This window comes from Zonotrichia albicollis, chromosome 14, assembly GCF_047830755.1.
Source record: "Zonotrichia albicollis isolate bZonAlb1 chromosome 14, bZonAlb1.hap1, whole genome shotgun sequence".
In the NCBI taxonomy this organism is placed as follows: domain Eukaryota; kingdom Metazoa; phylum Chordata; class Aves; order Passeriformes; family Passerellidae; genus Zonotrichia; species Zonotrichia albicollis.
In genome coordinates, this window is record NC_133832.1 from 10,890,574 (window position 1) to 10,911,196 (window position 20,623).

The window sequence follows — 20,623 nt, forward strand, 5'->3', positions numbered from 1 at the left end:
AAGCATAGGAAGGGGCACATGTACTTGGATTTTGTTTTTTTAAATGCTGTCAATATTTCTTGACCAGTACTAAGCACATGTGCTTGCTGCTTGTCACCTTATTAACTGTGGCTAAAACTAAATTCCACTAAAATGAAGTGGAAATCTCTTCTTGACTGGCAAAGGGTGGATGATCATATTCCTAATTCCCATAACAAATTTGAATATAGGTGCAACCATTCAGAAGAGACAGATAAAAGCATTACTAGTATGTCTTACCAAAAGCCTTTCATTTTCCTGGTTGATAGCCTGGTTCTGTATAAAGATTTCTCTCTGATATCCAAAATAACAAGCAGGAAATGGTAGGAACAACTCTGTTATGGTAGGCAGTCTACAAAGAATCTTTTAAACTGAATCTCAGGGAATATACCAGAATTCATCTCTGCAGAGCCAGCATAGGGGATACAGATTTATAATCAGATGCCACCCAGTGAATGCTGGTTCAACTTCTTAGGGGAAGGGATGTTTGTCCTGAGCCAACTTTGAGCGAGCTGTCTTCTGCTTCCCTGCTCCTGTGGAGCACAGCCATTTAGACAGCCCCAGCACTGCCCTGCTGCCCACTACCAAATTTTGACAAATTTGAGGCTGATTTTCATATGGAGCCACATTCTATATATGTTTACATATTCTGAAGGCATTTAACAACTTTTTCTCACCCTCCACAGGTTATTATATAACAACAGAAAAGTGTTTTTTTAAATACTCCCTATATGTAAAGATGCTCATATCAAGCAATTTAATTTCAAGATCAAATCCATAATAAAGCATATGGAATGCAGTTTTATTGAATAAAAGGGGCATTAATTTTTCTCTTAAAGTTATAAACATATTCTTCAGAATATTATGAACATAGGCACTAGTCTATTTTCTGTTGATGTTCCCTAATTAGTATCTTTCTAAAAAGGTTTGTCTTAAAAATGAAGTAAATAGATGTGGGTAGAGCCAAGTCCCAAATGATCCAGAAGAGCCTCAAGCTTCTACATCTGTACTTGATATTGATTGTAAAAATAGATGCAGGATTTCCAATTATGCTCTGCAAAATCATGTTCAGGAGATATTCTGGATGTTTGGTTTTGACAGGATAATCTGCAGTGCAGATAGGTATCCTGAGAAAAGCATTTATATAGCCAGGTGGGAGAAACTGGAGTATGGTTTGTCCTTGAAGTGAGGGAGTTCAGGTGCTTCCACCTTGAAGTAAACATAGAGTAAGTTTGCAGTGCTGCCAGCAAAGCACCAGCTCTGTCTCAGTGCAGATAGCTACGAGACCCTTGGGACCTTGCCCCCAGTAATTTCAGAGCTCATCAGGGTTGAAGTTTGGGTCCTGATTTAACTGGCAGATTTAACCATGAGTTGGATCTTATCATATTTCTGTAGAGCCACAGAATAGTCTATGTTTGCAAAAATATGAATTGACAAAGGGATGTCTCTGATGACTGGGCTTTAAGGTGAAGAGGATTCTGTACTTTCATGCACTGGTGTCACTGTCCCCCTCCCAGAGGAGGCAAGAACTGAAAAGGAAGAGTCTTCCCCTCAGCCCTGACAGGGCAGCAAGCTCAGATGCTGCAGAGCTTTATGTTAGTTGAGTCTGTAACAGGGCATGTCCTCAAGCAGTCTTTTTTTCCTGAAAATGTTGCAAAATAACAGGAACACAGCTGAAGCAGGCAGGGTGGTGACAAAGTGGTTTAATGTGTCTGTATTCATGGTATTTCCACTGACCTATTGGGCTGAATACACAGGGTATTTCAATATGATTTATAGTTGCTAATTCCATTACCCATAGATCCCTTTCAGAAAGCCCTCACAGCTAATGAATTTATAACACAAGGGCCAAAACTTGAATATTTTTCACCACCAAAACCATCAATAACTGCAGAAACATTAATTTTTACAGCCATGACTGCTTGCAACCTATTTTACCAATCATAAACTGCTCTTTAATCAAAATCTGTTCACCTCAAAGGTCATCAGAAATTTTCTGCCAGGCTACTTGTAAGTGCCTGTCTTTTGCAAACCTAGATGATAGGCTTACTCTGTAAGCTATAATCTCTCCCATTTTGTTCAGAGTTTTAGAATAGTGATTGTACTATCCCCTGTGAGTTCCCACTGATAGAAGTTACAACTCGTGATATTGACTGAACCCACCACTTTTAAATAATGGTAGGAATTACACATTCCCCTGAAAATACCACCTTGAAGCTGGCTGGGAGCTGTCAATCTTCACTCTGTCCCTTGAATGCTGTGTGATGTTAATTGTACCAGCAGCTGCTTGATCTGCTAAACAAACCACTGGAAGCCTGAGCTGGTTGTTTAGGCAGTTTCCCTCAGACTCCATCAGAGCTGGAGTGCTGCTTTTCTTCTCCCTTCACATTTTGTCCTTGACCTCTCTGACTCAGCCTCCAAGGGGCCTGTCTTATGTTGGCACAGACTGTGGTGATTTAAGAGAGTCCTATCTCAGCTGGATGAGTATTAAAATCCGGCAGATGTACCACCTGCAATGAAAAAGAGGGAAGGGAGTGAGTAGTAGTTTCATTGCAAATTTTTCAAATTAATTGACATAAATGTGAGCATTTCACATAAATGGAATGTTTTTCGCATAAATATTATACATAGAGCACATTAGTATTGAGCAGCTATGTGAAGTACCATAGAACAAAGCTGTAATTCAGGCAGTTCAGTAGAATAAAAGCACCTCAGGAACTGTTGCTCTTCATTCCCCTCTGGCAATGTTAATTTTATATGAACACACATTGGCATGTTTATATTGTCAGGTGCTCCTGTATGATAACATTTAAACCTTGCATCTCACCCACAGTACACAGCATTATAACCTGAAACTCGTTTCAGGTTACAAACTACAACACAAGGAGGGACATTTTAGAGTGCAATGTTTATGACCAAAATTATTCTACTTCAGCAATCAGGCTCCCAAGTTAAAGCACTGAGTGGTGGAGTTAATTAAGGAGGAGTAGTGCTGTTGTAGCTCTAATGCTGTACATATATAAGTGCCTCTAAAGTGAGGCAAAGTTTGTCAGGAAAGGTAATGTCTTTCAATGCACCAGCTGATCCAGCTGCAGAGAAAGAAGAGCTAGCTTTGGGCCCAGAAGCCCTTCTTTTGGCTTGGTTATATTAACAGTTCTATCATCAGAAAAAGCAGAAACATCGCCCCACATACACCTTAAAAAACAACTATATCAGTCTTATTTCAAGAATTGTGCAAAGTAAAACTGACAAGTTAAGTATACAGCACAAAGACAACAGATGCCATAATTTTTTGAGTCCTGAAGGACAGAATATTATTAAATGCATCCCGTCCAGAAAGCTGGAAAAGGTGGCCGTGTGATAGTTCCCTAGAGAGAAATCACTGCCTTTCCTTCTCTAATGAGTTCTAACCTCCATTCTTTTGCCTGATAAAATTCTCCCACATCTCTCTGCACCTGAGTCAAGAAATAGTTGCCTGCAGAGATCCTCTCAAGGTATTTAGATTTTATTTTTGAAAACTCTGAGATCTCTAGTATTTTTTCACTTTTGTCATGCCAGTAATGGAAGTTTTACCAGAAATGGAGCTCAGCAGTGTTACAATCCTGATGTGCAATGATAATGGAAAATTACTGGCAATTGCAGAAGTCCTGATGATGAAAATTCCTTATGCTCACTGTTGCTAAGGGTTTTAAGGCATTAATAGTTGATATCATGTGCAGGTAATAAAGTCCACTTATGCTATTTGACTTGTGAAGATTTTGTAGTAGACAGCAGTTGTTTCTTAGAAATTAAACAAGAGTGTAGATTAAAATATGGGAAAATCCCAGGCTCATGTTAGCCTACCTAAAAAAAATGGACTCCATTAAGAACTTTAGGCAAGTTTAGTGCTGTACTACAGGAGACTTTATTAATCAGATTTAAAGAAGTATAAAACTTGCACTTCTGTGACAATAAGAGTGTTTTAAAGAAAGATATGCTGGTGGTGGTCCCATCGTTCCTTTTTTCTCTGGTGTTCAAAACTGGGTTTTTGTAAAATTTCCTAGAATGAGGTCCAGTATGAGTGTTTATAAAATATAGTTACTTAGGTCTTACAGGACAAGTTTACTTTTTAATGTAAAAACATTAAGAAAAGGAAGTGTGGCCATCATAAGTAGTCCTTACTGCTCCTGTGCAAAACACAGAGACCTTACAGAGTTTTCCAGTCCTTAAAGGGGTTATAGGAGCATCACAGGGACTTTTGACAAGGGCATGCAGTGATAGGAGCAATGGATTTAAACTGACAGAGAGCAGACTTAGATCAGATATTGGGAGGAAATCCTTCCCTGTGAGGGTGGTCAGGCCCTGGCACAGGGTGACCAGAGCAGCTGTGGCTGCTCCTGGATCCCTGGCAGTGCCCAGGGCCAGGCTGGACAGGGCTTGGAGCAGCCTGGGACAGTGGAAAGTGTCCCTGTCCACAGCAGGGGGGTTGAAACTAGATGATCTTTAAGGGCCCTTCCAGCCCAAACCATTCTATAGCTTAAAAAATAATCACAGAGTGGTTTGTAATTGAGCAGTAGTATACCCACAGAACTTTTAAATAAACTGAATTAAGCTCCCTGAACATATGTTGCTGTTTCATTCTTTAAATAATGGATTGCCAGCTAATTCATACTCTACTGAGACACAGCCAATAAATTTAAAAAAAAAAAATCTAAACACATGAAAAAATAATAAATTCAGGAACTGAAAAAAATTAAAATATTTCAAGAGCACTACAGGTTAGATGCAAACCTTTTATGGTTCATTACATTTTAGTATACTCTCTCTGATATACTTCATCTAATAACAATACAGGCTATTGTAGCATTGTCAGTAAATGATAAAACAGCTCAATTACCATGTGTCTTAAATGGATCCAAAAAGTATAGTGAAGTATATTTTAGAACTGTTAGGAAAATAGTTTTGCCAAGGCTTGGCTAATTTTCAAAACTAACTTTAAATTATATGTTAACTAGTTGATTAAGCTGTTTATTTCATTTTTGCCAGTCTGTAAAGCAATTTAGCTACATGTTTATGATTACAAAGGCATTTTAGCCTGACTCTTAAGGAAAATGAGTTTATGTTAGAAGAAATATTCAGGGTATAAAAATAACTCCTTCCTTCAAATTTCAAAGGAAAGAGAGAAAGTAGGACTCCTTCAAGCTAGTAGAATTTCAAGGCAAGATTTTCTTGTTTCCAGCTGCCATCTCCTCTGCAGTTTATTTTGGTGTGAGTTCATGAAGTTTGCAAAGTGCCTTAAAGCAGAGGAGCTAATCAAATTAGCACTTCCTGTGTTATTCTTGTAATTGAACAATGAAAGCAAAACCTCTAAAAATAAATACATGTTTTTAAAACCAACAGGTAGAAAGAAGTTTGAGTTTGTGAAGTGGATGGGGAATGTGCAAGTTTGAGTAAAAGAAATCGCCAGAATGTTGTCTGGATCTTTTCAAGAAACTTTGCAGTTTTAGATGTGTTCTGCTGAAAGGAGAGGACTATTTTTAAAAAATTTCTTCTCAGGGGAAAGAATTTATAAATTTTTTAAACAGTCTCTTTTGTCTGTAAAAAAAATGAGCTAAATGCAGAGGAGCAAGCCAATGATGAAGATCAAGAGAAGAATTTCTGGCTTGGTTACTCCTCAGGTGGAAATCTGATTTGAAGCAAATTATTCCAAGTGTAAAGTTTGAGCTGATGTAATTTTATATAGCTATATTTTTAGATAAATGGAAATTTCTATCTCGTCAATGGAGACAATGAAAACAAGTAAATCTGTCTTTGCATATCATACGTAAATGTTTTGATGTACAAGAATTAAAAAATATGAACATTATTAGCAGCCATTACAATAAAAGCAGCAATTGTTACAGACAGCATTAGGTAAGCCAGTTCTTCTATCAGTCTCTTACATTTTGGAAGTTTGTTGGCTTTAGACATATTATCTTGCAAAATATCCCATTTTAGGTATTTAAATGATTTTGCAGTAAGTTATTTTACACAGTCTGCTGTTTATTTAGAGTCCTGAAGCATCTTAAGTGTGCATATTGAGATTTAATGCTGTTTTATATTCCAAGCAATATTTTTGGTGTTATAAAAATAATGAGCTATAGACTTAGTTTCAAGCAAAATAAAACCAACTCTGCCAAATAAGAAAGTCTGTAAAAACTAATTGGAAACTAGGGCTGATTCTCAGCCTAATGAGTTTGCAGTGCTTCACTGAAATGAGGGTCTGATGAAGACTTTTTAAATCACCAAAATAATCAGGCTCCAGTGTGAGGTTTTCTGTGATGCCAGTAGCTAGATGAAAGGGTGACAAGTGTGATAATTAAAAAGGAATCCCCCCAGGAAATCTGATGTGTTGATGTATTGTGATAAATTGCACTGGGAGATTTAAGGTACCCTCTGAGCCAGAGAGAATTTATGGTTCAAAAGCAGAACCAATCTATTGCATGGAACAAACTAAACTCTGTCAGACAATTGTGTGCCGTTGATGGGATAGGGACAGGATAGACAAAAGGGGAAGAAGGGAACTAAAAGTTGTGTTGCCATATAAATTATAGCTTTTTTCCCAAATACCTAGAGAAGCAGTCACCGTGGCTGCTTGGCATTCACAGCACAGCTCTTGATGTACCTTGTAGAGTCTAACTGTGTGTCCTGGCAAAAATCAGCATTTTTCTAACAGGACAGTGGCTCAAACATTGAAATGGTTTGTCATGCAAATTATAGGTTGTTTAATAATCCTGCAAATTTTCTGTAGAGTGGATTTACAGTTGATACCTTAAGTAAGGAAGTGTAATTGATCAAATACATAGGGATGCTGGACATCAAATATGTGCAAAATCTGGGTAGCTTTCAAATAAAATAGCGGGATACAGGATTTACCTAGATTAATTATTATATGAAAGTGCCTTAGCAGATTATTTTGGAGCCCTGGACTGTTGACTCCGGTGATTTAATTTACTGAGGTCTCGAATTTTCTAATATGCTTAGAACTGCTTTTCTGGTGTATGCAAATGAATATTACAGCATAAACCTTAGTGCAACTGTAAGAATGCTGCCTTGATAAAAGATCAATGAAATTAAAAGGATTAAGCCTGGGCCAAATCTGTGACAGCTTTGCTTACCACAGCATTGAAAAGCTTATGTGGAGCACTAAACAACCTTGTTTCTCCAGCTGGGGTAAATTGGGACTGTCACACAGAAAAAGGTGCTTTTTTTTCCACAAGCCATTCCAGGAAAGGAGGGAATACACTTTCATCTTTTGCCTTGAAAACACATCATGTCATAATATAAAGAATGTTTTAAATGGATGACAACAGCTCCTTGCAGGGAGGTTTTGCAGGTTCATCAGAGCTTTGCTCCAGCTGGATTTCTGCAAATTTAACTGGACATGTGTTAAGGTAAAAGGGAGAGGGAGGGTGAGTACAGAAATAGGATAAAGCCTTGTTAGACACTGAGGTGAAGTAGCTGGATGAGTTTCAGGTTAAAAAGTTCACAGATTACTTAATCTGGCAGCAATTTTTACCCCTATCTTCTTTATAAAGTGTTTGCTATTGTCCATAGCTGTGTATCTGGCTGTAGTGAGATTCTTTGGAGACTTTGAAGAAGTAGAGAAAACAAGGTTTGGTTTGTTCCTTGAAAGTACCATTGCACCATGTTTATGTCTTTGTGGTCCTTTGCAGGAGGGCTGAAGCTCAGTGGCTCAGGCTGAGCCACCCTGAGCCATGTGGCAGCATTTGTTGGCGCAGGGCAGGAGCCTGTGCAAGTACAACATCCTTTGGTGTGCTGGGGCCAGCCTGAGGGCCCCACAGGGACAGGGCCTTGGGTACCCACCACAGGCTCAGTCTCCTTCTCCGACTGGTCCAGTGGCTGGGAGCTCCCTGCCAGCTCATCTGCCATAAAACCTTTTCTGTGGGTGTCTGGATGGTTAGTGCTTCAGAGACCTTTTCTCAGCTCCATTTAACAAATGCAGTAACAGACTCCAGACATGTGTTAAGATTATTTTAGGGAAGATGTTTGTTAGGGGGTAGGACTTATTCAGTCATTTTCTCTCTCAAATTGAAGAGCAAGACTAATTTTTATACTGTCTATTTCTTTCATAGATGTTTTAAATGAGAATTATACCTTGTGAAATCAGTTGGTATCTCTGATGCTATTCACTGTTACTTTTTATGTTCTTTACCTTCATCCCCAAAAAATCTGACAAATTAAGTGAATGTTATACCACCTTCTTTTTTTTTTCTTTTTTGGTTGTTTTTTGGGTTTTGTTTGTTTGGCTGTTGCTGAATTACACTGCTGTAGGGTGTGTCTGTATCTGATTGTTTGTGTTTCAATAGACTGTTTTATTTTAAATTACTTCAAATATTGCAGCAACATTTACAGGAAACAGGGTAAAGAAAGTGATAAAGTACCATGATTTATTCCCAATAATAATGTACCACAGGATCACAGAATGGTTTGGGTTGGAAGGGACCAGTTTCAACCCCGTATTGTGGACAGGGATGCCTTCCACTGGACCAGGTTGCTCCAAGCCCTGTCCAACCTGGCCTGGAACTCTTACAGGTGTGTGTCAGCCAAAACTTCTCTGGGCAACCTGTTCCAGTGCCTCACCACCCTTACAGCAAAGATTTATTTCCTAATACCTCATGTAAATCTGCCCTTGTTCAGCTTAAGACTTCAGTCTCCCCGTTCCTTTTTTTAATTCAGATGAACCATCCCTAACCCCAGGCTGATTTATCTGCCTAGGGTTAGCGTTAGGCCTAGGGTTAAAGTTTTTAAAGCAGAAAGCCCCAAGCTCCAGGCACACTGCAGGCAAAAGGCAAAACATCTAAAGACAGTCTTGATCTTTCTAAAATAATAATGTTTGGTCGTCTTTTCCTTGCTGTTTCAGACATGCCTGGTAGCCCTCACAACCAGTTCACCTTCAGGCCGCTGCCGCCGCCACCTCCGCCGCCTCACGCGTGCACGTGCGCCAGGAAGCCGCCTCCATCGGCCGACTCGCTGCAGAGGAGATCCATGACCACCCGCAGCCAGCCCAGCCCCGCTGCCCCCACGCCCCCCACCAGCACGCAGGACTCAGTGCACCTTCATAACAGCTGGGTCTTGAACAGCAACATCCCGCTGGAAACCAGGTATGGACCGCGGCTGCGCGCAGAGGGGAAATGGAACACGGTGGGGAGGAGGCCTGACGTGGACACAGGCTGGTGGTGTCCTTCAGGACATGCCAATGTGTTTTACTCTGAGGCCATCTCAAGTAGCCACATGAGGCCATTTTTGCTTGATTCATTTAGGTCAAAAATACTCAAAAAACACATTTATGCAAAGTTTTGGAAGATAGCACTTCCTTTAACGTGTGTAGATTACACTGGCATTTTATGGTTGTGTGTGGTCAAGATTTGTGCTTGTGGGTTTGTCTTGCCCTCCCATATTCTCCCAGGACCATTTTGTAACCAGCAAATAGAAGTTTGGTTTAATCAGTGTACTTTGGCACTTCTGGAGTCACACTGAGTCAGGAATGGTTGGGGTTTGAAGGGACCTTTGGAGATCATCTAGTCAGGCTGTAGCTTTTCTGTGGATAGGAAAAGACCAGAAACAATACTAAAATTATCTTTTCCTCAATATGTATTAAATACTTTATTGCATATATAGCCAAATATAATTTTATAATCATTTGGCAATGGAGAAACGATTCCGAGATGGACATTGGGTATGGCTGCAAAGGGAGGGTTCAAATTCAGGATCATTCACAATTTACACAAATAATCTACTCTGAAAAACAATTCAGAGCAAACACATTATGTATTCAGGCAACTTACTTTTCTGTGCCCAAACTCTGCACAATCTCCTCTGACTTTTTGGCTATAATAAGCTTTTTTTTTCACCTGCTCCTGATAAGTATTAGCTAATTTGATTGCTTTCAACTACAGCTGTGTTTGCTGACTTGATTTTTAAAACAAGATCTGAATTTTCAGTCTTCTTCCTCTTCATTGTCAGCAGAGCATCAGGAGGTTTTAACTTTGGTTTTCTTTGGGTTTTGTCATTCTAAAGCATGTAAAGAGAAAGAGTTTGTGAAAGTTGTGTCTGATGAAACAGATAAATTTCTGACATGCACCTAATTGGATCCAGAAAATATAAAGTATTATGCACGGAAATGTTTGGGGGATTTTTAACATATGTCTGATTTTTACATATGTCTGAGACCCAGTTAGCACAATTAATCACTGAAACATAGATTTTGTTCTTTTATTACAACGTTGATTTTATTTTATTACAAAAATTAATCTTAATATATGTCTTTAAACACTTGACTGCTGCTCATCAGAAGTGTCAAGTTTTAGATCTGCTGTTAAGTTGGGATTGAAGAAAACGCCAATTCATTCTGAAATAAAACTTTCCTTATTTGTGTTAAGGACAAATCTCAAAAAGAATCAAGGAGGATGGAAACTTTTCTGCAAAAAAGCTTAAACTGCAAGAAAGGTGGTCTCTGGGTGTTCTGTCCCATTAACTTTTGGTTCTCTTGAATTAAAAGTCAAGTAGATCTTTTTAAGGCTCTGCATCCCCATTCATGGCATTTCCATCAGACTTCATTGGGGACAACACTTTGCAATTTATTTTTCTTTCGAGTTTGGTTTAAATTTTCTGGTTCCTTACTATTTTTAGCAAATTTTAATCTTCTCTTAAAGGACAAATACAGAGATATGTAGCTATATCTATAATTATATAAAGGCCTGTGCAGTGAAGTAGGAATTCAGACTGGAAAACATCCTTTGGGCTACATGTTAGTCATTCACAGAGCCTGGGAGTTTACCATGTTCCGACCCTTCAGTGGTTGTTTCAGCTGATTTCATGCCCCCACTGGTCACTCCAGAAGCCTCTCACGAAGCTGGCTGAAAGGCTGGGTAATCCATAAGGAAAACCTGTGAGTGTGTTTGCCAGAATCTATCTGCACTTTGTGTGCAGACAAGTGCTATAGCAGAGGAACACTGTAATAAGAAACATTTGGGATCACCACTTCCCAGAAGTCTAAAGTGCACAGCCTTAGAGAAAATGAAGGGCTTGCAGCTTGTTTATCCTTCCTTTACCAGGGAATGATTCTGCTAGAATTGAACTGGTGCTTTGGCCTAATATCTAGATTCCCTTGCTTTCCTTCTCCATTAATGTTTAGCTGCCCATTAAAAATAATCCTACAAAATAAAGAGGAACATTTCAAAGATATGTTTTGTGCCAGATCTTTAATAACACCAAATCTAGGCAATATCTACATACCTAATATAGCTGAGGAGATTTTTTTTGTTGCTGTTAAATTTGGAACATTTGCAATCAAAAAGAAAACTTAGACAGTAATGTATTCCCTACTGTAACAAGTAGACAAAAATCAGAATACACATGTTCAGCTTTTTTCCCGACTGTATCCCCTGTTAATCCATAAGTAGAACTTGTGTTTGATGTTATCTTTACTGCCATGGAATATTAGAGAATTTTCAGGCAGAAAAAGATTTCCTAGATCTAATCATGTGACTGTAAAACCTATTCACTCTGGGTAGACAGAAACGAAGCAAGTTAATGAGTCTGCTTGTAGTGTGTTGTATTAATGTGTTCTATTTGTGTAAAAGAAAATTCTCTAGTTTTGAAAATGCTTGTAATACTCAGATTAGACATGTACTCTTACATAATTAGAGTTTGAAACCCTAGATTAGATGGCAAAGGGCTGCACTAAAGACATATACTGTGGTACATGTGTTTCATGTGCAGTAAAACCTAGTTACATTTTTATAGAAAAGGGCAAATCAGAAATTTTGTTTTTTGCTTCATCTAGAGGTGTTACACGCACTAATCTGCAAAGCACTTTTGTCAGGACCTAACTTAGTAATGCAGCTCTTTAATGATGACAGTGACTTGGAAAGATGAAATTACTTGTTCAGGTTCACACTAAAAGCTAAAATTAAAGTATGTCTGTGTGTTGATGCCAAGGCCAGTTCCCTTACTGCGGCAGTTATTCTGATTATAAGCAACCCAAATAAAAACAAAAATTAGGAACAGCTTTAGAACTCCAGAGGACGTTATGGAACACCTGCTGCTGTGAGGGAATTGGAGAAGAGCTGTACCTGTAGGAGGTGTAGCAGCTCAAACTGGTGACTGTGCTGCAACCTTCAGCACTGTAATGTGCCCAGAGATGCAAATGCAATCTCCATCTATGCATGCACACACAGTTTGGGAAAAATAAACATAGCCATTATTAAAATTGCTTGTGAACATGCAGTGATTTCATTGTCACACAACGAAATAATTTTTATGTATTGCCAGAAAATGACTGCAAGGATCTCTCACACCACATAAAAACACAGGAAATGTTGATTCTCTTTTTTTAGGATAATGTTACTGGGCTCTCACAAAAATTGATTTTTTCCCTCTCCCCCAGAATAAAGTACTTGCAACCTATTGCCTGTTCCCTTCCTTTCCGCTAAAATAATTGTTTTATCAGGCTTCATAGATACTTTGCTCTAATGCTTCAAATCTTGTGATTTACAGTGTAATACATTGTCATTATCTCTGACAGTCCCATCTGAACATAGCTTACTACTTTTTATGAAGTATTAAACCCTGATAACTCACAGGAATGTTTTTCATTTTCTCCATGCCCTTCTAGTTAACTCAGTATTTGTTTCCATATCTTGCTTTCTTACTTTGTTTATTTTTTCTTGCTGTTTGCTATTTATTTTCCCACCTCAGTGAAATCCCCAAAGAAGTAAAATCTAGATTTTAAGTAGGGATTTTTACCTGACATATTCTTATCCTCCTTATAGTCTGTTACTGATCCGTCATGGATAAACCATTGGTCACACTTATTTTGAGTTAAGTTTTGACATAGATTACCAAAGCATAAGAATTTTTAAGTTTTCTGCCTAAATCTCAAAATTTAGCTAATTTTGATTTTGTTTCAAAGTGGAGTTTTTAGTCCTGTTTTGTGCGTCAGTATTTAAAATAGTTGCTTGTTAAAATCAGATTTCTTCCCAGTTCCTCTAGCCCATTTAGCAGTGTTGGCAGTAAGGTTAATGCTGTGCTGAATGGACTGAAATCTCCCTTCACTGCACTGGCAATGAGCCAAGTCCTGTGGAAAAAGACAGCTTAATTTAAGCAATCTTATCACCATGGTAATAGCTGCTCTAAGGGGACAGTGAGGTACCAGACCATAACCCTGAGATTCAATTATCATTAATTTATATAAAACTTTGAAGTACTAGAATAATAAGAGGAGTATTTGGGGTTCAAGGCAGTTATTATTTTTAGTTAAAATTCAGCAATATTTCAGAGCCCAAAAGTTTGATTATGTCTCTAAACACTTGAAAACATTGAGAGTTTTGGAGTTCAAAAAGTGTATTTGAATCATCATATGGATGGAATCATTCTTTTCTGTGTTACATTCTTTTCTGTGTTACATAGTTATATAAGGTGTGTAGGTATGATTAGCTCTATTTATTTTCCTGGAAATAACTTGATTATACTTCTGTATGATGTAATTCTGTACTACTGTTTATCTTTTTAAATCAACCTCATAATTACTTTTTTCTCTTCAGTAAGTACATTGATAGCCTTCCAAATCACAGATACCTGCATATAGCTCCTTTCTGTGTAAGCTGGAGTCATTTTAAAAGGAAAAATAATTAAATAAAACTGCATGTAGAAATTGACACTCAGTTCAGTGTGGGCTCTTGGAAGGTTTGATCTTTTTTCTTGGTCTCAGCATTTGAACATCTTGTGGATCTCACGAATCTTGCCTCCAGTGCAGAGACTCAGAAAACACTTTTTTGTGCCTTGAGATTTTTTCCCAGTTCAAGGTTTCCATAGCAAACAGAGCAGCTTTTACAGCTCCTGAGGCAGACAGGTGTTAATGATCATAAGCCACCAAGCAGGAGACACTTTCTACTTGAGCAGTGCAGTTCACTGAATACTTGTTTGCCAATGGAGCCTGCTCCTCTGTTAAATGAGCAGATTTGGGGCTGTTCCAAGAATAAATGCAGGAGAGGGCTTCTGTTATGATCCTTTCTTCAAATTATGTTGGTCAGTATTTGCTATTATGACATTTCTCTTGTGTTTTCTCATTTTCTACCTAATTAAACAATAAATCAACACATATAGAGGCTGACCATGTTAAAAACAGACACAGCAAGGGTTTTAAATTCATTCTGAGTCCCATGTGTTTTCCGTGCACAGCAGAAAAGATCTGAAAATATTTGTCTTCTGAATTCCAAAAGATAAATTGAAGACTGTCAATATGACCATGAACTGAAAATAAAAGTTGTAAATATGACCTTAAATTTAATAATGGGAGAAGGAAGCTGTCTTTTATGGAAATAAAAATATAAACATTTGTCAGCTACAATGAAGTACAACTTGCATGTCAGCAGCAACGGCACTTGAGGGTCCTGCCTTGAGTAGTTTGAGATCCAGTCACTAAGGACAGTGGGGCAATTTAAATTGTTCATGCACTCTATTCTATTTTTGCTTGTGAGAAACTCTGGTGTGGACTTCCCTGGAATAGTGGGATCTATTTGTGTAAGGGTTTTTTGTGGAGGCTAAATATAGTAACTTGAACAATCACATTGCAGATACTCCTTGCTCATTGTTTTGAATAAGGTGATGGTATATAAAGTTATAACTAAATGTAAGGCTATGCTGTGATTTTATGGCCACCAATGAGCAAGCAGCCTTTTAGCTTTCCATGAAATAGTGTTTCCTTTTACAAAACCAGATATAGACTGAATCTAAATTTTGAAAGAGAACAGTAAATACAGGTTCATACACAGCGTCTAGGTTGTGAGAAGTGGTCAAAGACATGAAAAGAATTTTACCTCTTCATTTACAAAAAATCAGATATGTATGTGTAATGTTACTATTTTCTGGCTAGCTATTTCTAGGTAAGCTGTTTTCAAAGACTACAATGGTATTTATGCAGTTAAGCTGGCTTCAAAGACGAAATATATTTATGTAGTTAATGTGATACATCTCTTGTCAGGTAAACTTTGTCTTATTTGTCACAATAGCTGTACAGTTTGGATTAGACCATATGCAGGTGAGTGTAGGTACTTGGAAACAGACTGAAGTGCTGGGAACAAAAGTCAGAATATGCATGAATATTCATAGAAGGAAATTGATGGCAAATAGAACTGAGAGACAGCTACTTCATTTACTCATTCCTTTCTTTAAGTCATGCTTCCAACCATAGAATATAGGTAATAAAATTATAAAATTGAAAGCAATTTTTATCCTTCTTGATTCATGGTTTCAAAGTTCTCTGTAAATATTATGTACTTTCTATGACTTACATAAATATTCTTGTAACTACTGTTTTCCATATTTTCCACAAAATAATCTTAAAATTTCTTGAGGAAAAAGAATAGAGCTAGCCATGAGATTATTCCTTCCTTATATCAAATTTCTGTGCCCATTGGTTGTTTTACTCAGCTGCTGCTTGAGTTGGAGTACTACAGCAAATTTCAAGCCACAGAAAGCACTTTTGAAGATTACTGAATTAATGTAGAGATGTCACTGTGTATCACAGTAACAAAGCCCATACTGGTATATGCAAGAGTAATTTATGTCCACAGTGTGGTAATTTTCATTTTATTTTCTTCATTAAATAGCAAATGAAACCAGAAAGCAGTTGTATTTTGGACAACAGTTCCAATATAAAAGCTGTTGTTGATTGATTTTGGCACTATCCTATATTTATATAATTATTATCCCAGATTTCTGCCAGACTTGAAAGTTTAGTCACCTGGTTAGCAGGCCTAGCTTGCCTACAGCAACAGCAGGCAAGTGAGCCAGAATCACATCACTTGTTCAGTACTGGGGCAGAAAGAGAGGGACACAGGTTCCTTTTACATCCTCTCACATCCAGGGTCACCCTGCTCAGTTTTCAGATGTCATGTAAAGAAAACATGAGTGAATACAGGGAAGCAATTCTATGGGAATTATTCAAAATGCAAGTCCAGTTCAAAGAGGAAATTTTAACAAAGTGGTTCTGTTCCCAAATACAAATCTCTGGATGGAAATCCTGGAAAAATACAATTCTAAAATCCATAGCAATAATGGAAAAATACAATTATAAAATAAATTAGATCAGTAGTTTTCTTGGCAATTTCTGTCTTCACCCATGACCATTTTGTTCCCATAGTTCTTGTACACAAAAAGGTGAAACAAAGGCTATAAAATTATAGGTCAGGTCTATCTATAATTATAAGTTATGTCTTATATTCAGATACAGTTTTTCTGGGTTGTTTTTCAAGATAAGGGTATAGTGTGTGTCTATCTTTGCGATCAAGTGGGTGTCTTGGTTTTTTTTTTAGAGATATATATATATATGTATATATATATGCATATATATATATATAAAATAGTTGCCTTGGTTTTATACTGTATAGTTTGTTGAAAACCATTTGAGAGATTTATAAAAAAATATATTCTGATTATTATGTAAGTTTAGAAGTATCCTCTTCTTTCCCCTCCCACTTTGAGTACAGAATATAATGGATAGAAAACCAAGAGAGAGTGAATTTCTGCTTCTTACTACTGTCACAGGAAATATCAAGTGACTTAAAATGGGCTGGTACCAATGTCTTCTTGTCAGTGTTTGCCAAAGTAAATGGGAAACTGTATCAGTTCCAAATCCCTTTTGGCTACCATCTCTATATATTTTCTGGCTACGCCAAAAAAACAGAATCCTTTTTTCTGTTTCATTTGCTATGCTTCTTAAAAATTTCCTTTGCGCTTCTGTTGACATCTAAAGGAATTACTTCAATTAAATATCAGTATAGATATACAATTACATACATTATGTGCAGCTATAAAATGTCGTTGAAAAGAAATTGATCAACTTTAATGATTGAACTGAAGTCGTCTTAGTTTTTCTATCACATAGATTTGCAGCAATTTGTAATGCTTTAGGTAACTACTTCTTGAATGTGAAACATACACAGGTGCAAATGTATTCCTGCTTGGTTTATCCAGGAGAAATTCAGACTAATTCTTTGGCCAAGGTATAGCAAGATTTGTGTTTCTAACTTAGCTGTTGGCTCCCTTTTAAGTCTGCTGTTGTTCTTCATTTTTTCTTCTTACAAACTCATGATTTTTAATGGAAATGGAAGGAAAGCACGGTAAAGGAACAAATGAAGGTCTGGGCCTACAGATGCTTGGCACAGAGTTAATGCATAAAAAGTTACAGAAGTGATACCAAGCCCTTGAAAAAGTTGAGGGACATTTTTACAGTATCAAGATATAAAAATATTTTCTCAGAATTTAATTACAGAATTCTGTGTTGGGTTAATCTGCTTTCTGGTAACAGTATTATGTTATTGCCACATGAATTCAGCTGGGATGTTGCTTCAAGCTTTTATAAGACTTAAATTGCTGTTCCAGATATGGAGCCAAAAGTACATAAAGAAATATCCTGATGGAGAGGTGTGTAAAGAAATGAACTCTTCTCCAGCCTTGTCCTAGCTAAGAATTCCAACTGCCTCTTCTATATGTGAAGTTATTTCTGAGCCTTTAGTATTTATTTATGTATTGGAGTTATCAGTGTAATAATATTGAGTGACTTTCATTTCACCAACAAATGCCTTACAGATTATGTCCTGTATTTCTTTTTTTAAGAGAATATTGCAATCTTCTTTATGGATGTTTATGATGTTTTTGTGAACATTTAGTTTTTCTCCACTTGAAAAAAGTGGTGTTATCAATCACCCTTATAAATGATCTGATTTTTCTTGTGTTCTCAGTTTACAAAAAAAAGAAATCCACCACAGCCCTTAGCTTTTCTCTTAGATCAAATATTAAAGCACATATCAGGCTGCAGTCAAGTCTAAACTTTTGAACTGCAGGTTTTATTATTTTGCTCTTTAGAAAGAGAGCCTGATTTTATAGAATTGATAGCAACAGTTTAGCATGTCCTGACTCCTTTGGGAACCGTGGTGTGCTCAAACAGATGAGGAGTCATCTGAGTTTATGAGAACATAGTCACAGTCTGGCTTTGGAAATTTGTCTTTGTGCCACCAGTATTTTTCAAATTCTATAGAAATGTCTTTGGGTACTCAATATACACTCCCAAAAATTGAAGTTGTAAACAATTGGGTTTTTTAAACGTTTTCTCAGCATTATTTCACTAGTAGCTCAGTTTCGGTGTACCATTGCTTCAGAATCTCAGTTTTATTACAAATTAGAGCAATGTAAATTCTCCTCTGTGTGAATGGACTCATCTGTCCAAAAGAGAGTGATCTGGATCCAGGTTCTGTGCACTCTGCTGCTAATGGAGAAGTGCCTCTGCACACCAGCACTATATCATCAAGCCCTTGTTATAAATTCCTGTACAAGAGTATGAAATTATTCCTGGCTATTGATTGCAGGTTGTTAGAGCTGTAATAATAACAATTTTCTGTTCAGCATTTCCTTCCCTTTACCTCTGATACCTTTGAGCTATGCACCATAAAGGATAATCAATACTGCCAATATCAGACCTTTTTGCTCTAATTTCCAAAAAATTTAAATGAAAAATTATCAAGTAAGTTTTTGTCATTGTGTCTTGAGCAAGTAAAGCATGCAAAGAACAATTGACTTTTTATATTTGTAGTATTTGTGTATATATTTGTGTGTATGTGTATATGCATACATACTTCTCATATGTATATGCTTGTATCTAATAACATGTGTTATTTTATGTGGTGATTATGCTTTTATTTCCCTGAATATCAATAGGAATTTTGCCATGACATTTTTTGCTCCCAGAAGTCTCAGTGACTGTATCTCGTTAACTGCTGACTGAGAAAAAACTTCTCGTACTTGCAGAAGCTTTCATGTGTGACTGCAAAGCATTGAATCCAAAATACCAACTGTGCTCTCATGGCCTGATAGGAGGGAAGCAGGTTTATGTAGTCCTGTAAACAGTTATATTACTTCATTTGAATTTATTATTTTACTGTATATGAGTTTATAATTTTTGAACTAAAATGGAGGTAACATTACAAAGTGCAGAGCAATGCCATCTTTCTAATGTGTGCATTTACAGCTGTGGAAGTCAGTGGGAAGGAAAGCTAGAATGTGCTGTGTGATGCACTGCCAGGGTGCTGTACTCAGTCAGGGTCAGATGTCCAGTTTTGTCTGAGTGCAGCTCATTTGGGTAATATTCATGAAGCAGAAGTAACTAATACTCAAATTTCATTCTTGTGGTTTAGTCATAAGAGTCCTGATACACAAGCCCTGTAAACTGCAAGGCAAGCTAACCTTTATTCTCATTTGCTTCCTTTTTTATGTAACTAAAGGGCTCTTTAAAAGATAAAACTGCTCTGTAATACCTTTTTATTTTCTATAATCTGGCATTTGAAAACCGTAACCTTTCTTTTAAAATTTTATAATAGAAATACATAATACCATACTCATTACACCATTTTAGCAATTACCATTTCAGGAACATGTATTTACAATATTCTTAAAGTCAAATGTCACAGTATAACAACGTTTCATACTCTTGAGTGTTTGATCCTGCATACATTTCGCTGAGTGTTCGTCAAAGAAATTCTCCCTGCATGGATTGGCTGATCCATTTATGCATTCAAAAACTATTTTTGTGCCTTGCTGAAGGCATAAAGACATTTGTCATTGCAAGATTCTGGACCATGTCACTTGCTTTCTCAGCTTGAGACAGAGGAACACCAAGCTGCTCTAAACTCCTTTGGGTGCATGCTGTGGCGCGAGTTTTAGAGGTGCACCTGTCAGAAAAGAGGGCACTGAAGAACTGCTCCCTTAGATAAAACAAAGGCAAGAAGGACCAAATTCTTTTGGTGTTTCCGAAAGAATATGTTGTTGGTATGGTCAGCCCTGAACCTTTTTGCCACAATTTCTAAGCACATATCGCAGTAAGTTATTGTTTAATATTAAATAACCTTTCTTAAATTCTCTTGAAGAGCTCTTGCCAGTCCTGAAAAAGCATCCTTTCTCCTACAAAAAACTACTGTATACTTCTGCACCAGAGCCTGTTCTGCAAGGCACATTTTTTGTACCTTATTTTTTGTGCTAGTGTAAATCTTCACTGTTTTTTCTTGAAGGCAATCAGTCCTGTGAAGTATGCTGAAATAGGTCTCCAAATGCATTCTTTCTTAGTATATTTGAGAATCACTGCAGTAGGCAAAAGCATTTGAATAAAAACTGCTCTCAGAATTGTTCAATTAAGAGCAGTAAAGCAATTGTGCTCACCTATGTAGTAACTACAGTTCTTCAGAATGAATTATCCTTGTAAATCAGGTGACTAGTTACTTTTTTTTTTTTAATTTTCTATATTCCATGGTAAAAAATAGATGTTCACAGTGGCACTGGCTTTAGCATTTTTGGGGTATTCCAGGTGAATCAACAAGTTAGGTGTGGATGGAGGGGATACTGCTGGCAGCAGTTCCCATGTCTGTCACACCTGTGTGAAGGCACATGGGTGCTCATCTTGGAGGATCCCAGTACTCTACTGAGAAACAACCTTCCCTCAGTGTTACTCTGAAACATGGGGAAATTGCTTAGAATTTATTTATGGTGTGTTGTTTCCCTAAAATATTGGGAC

General features: G+C 37.3%; 1 protein-coding gene across 7 annotated transcripts in view; it reads left to right on the forward strand.

Moving 5' to 3' along the window:
- TENM1 (teneurin transmembrane protein 1) overlaps positions 1 to 20,623 on the forward strand; it is a 770,124-nt gene that overhangs the window by 608,003 nt on the left and 141,498 nt on the right. For all 7 annotated transcript variants that reach the window (XM_026791932.2, XM_005484457.4, XM_074551699.1 and 4 more), the window contains one exon: positions 8,921 to 9,161. In XM_026791932.2, coding sequence (XP_026647733.2) covers positions 8,921 to 9,161 — 241 coding nt within the window. The remainder of the gene's footprint in view (positions 1 to 8,920; positions 9,162 to 20,623) is intronic.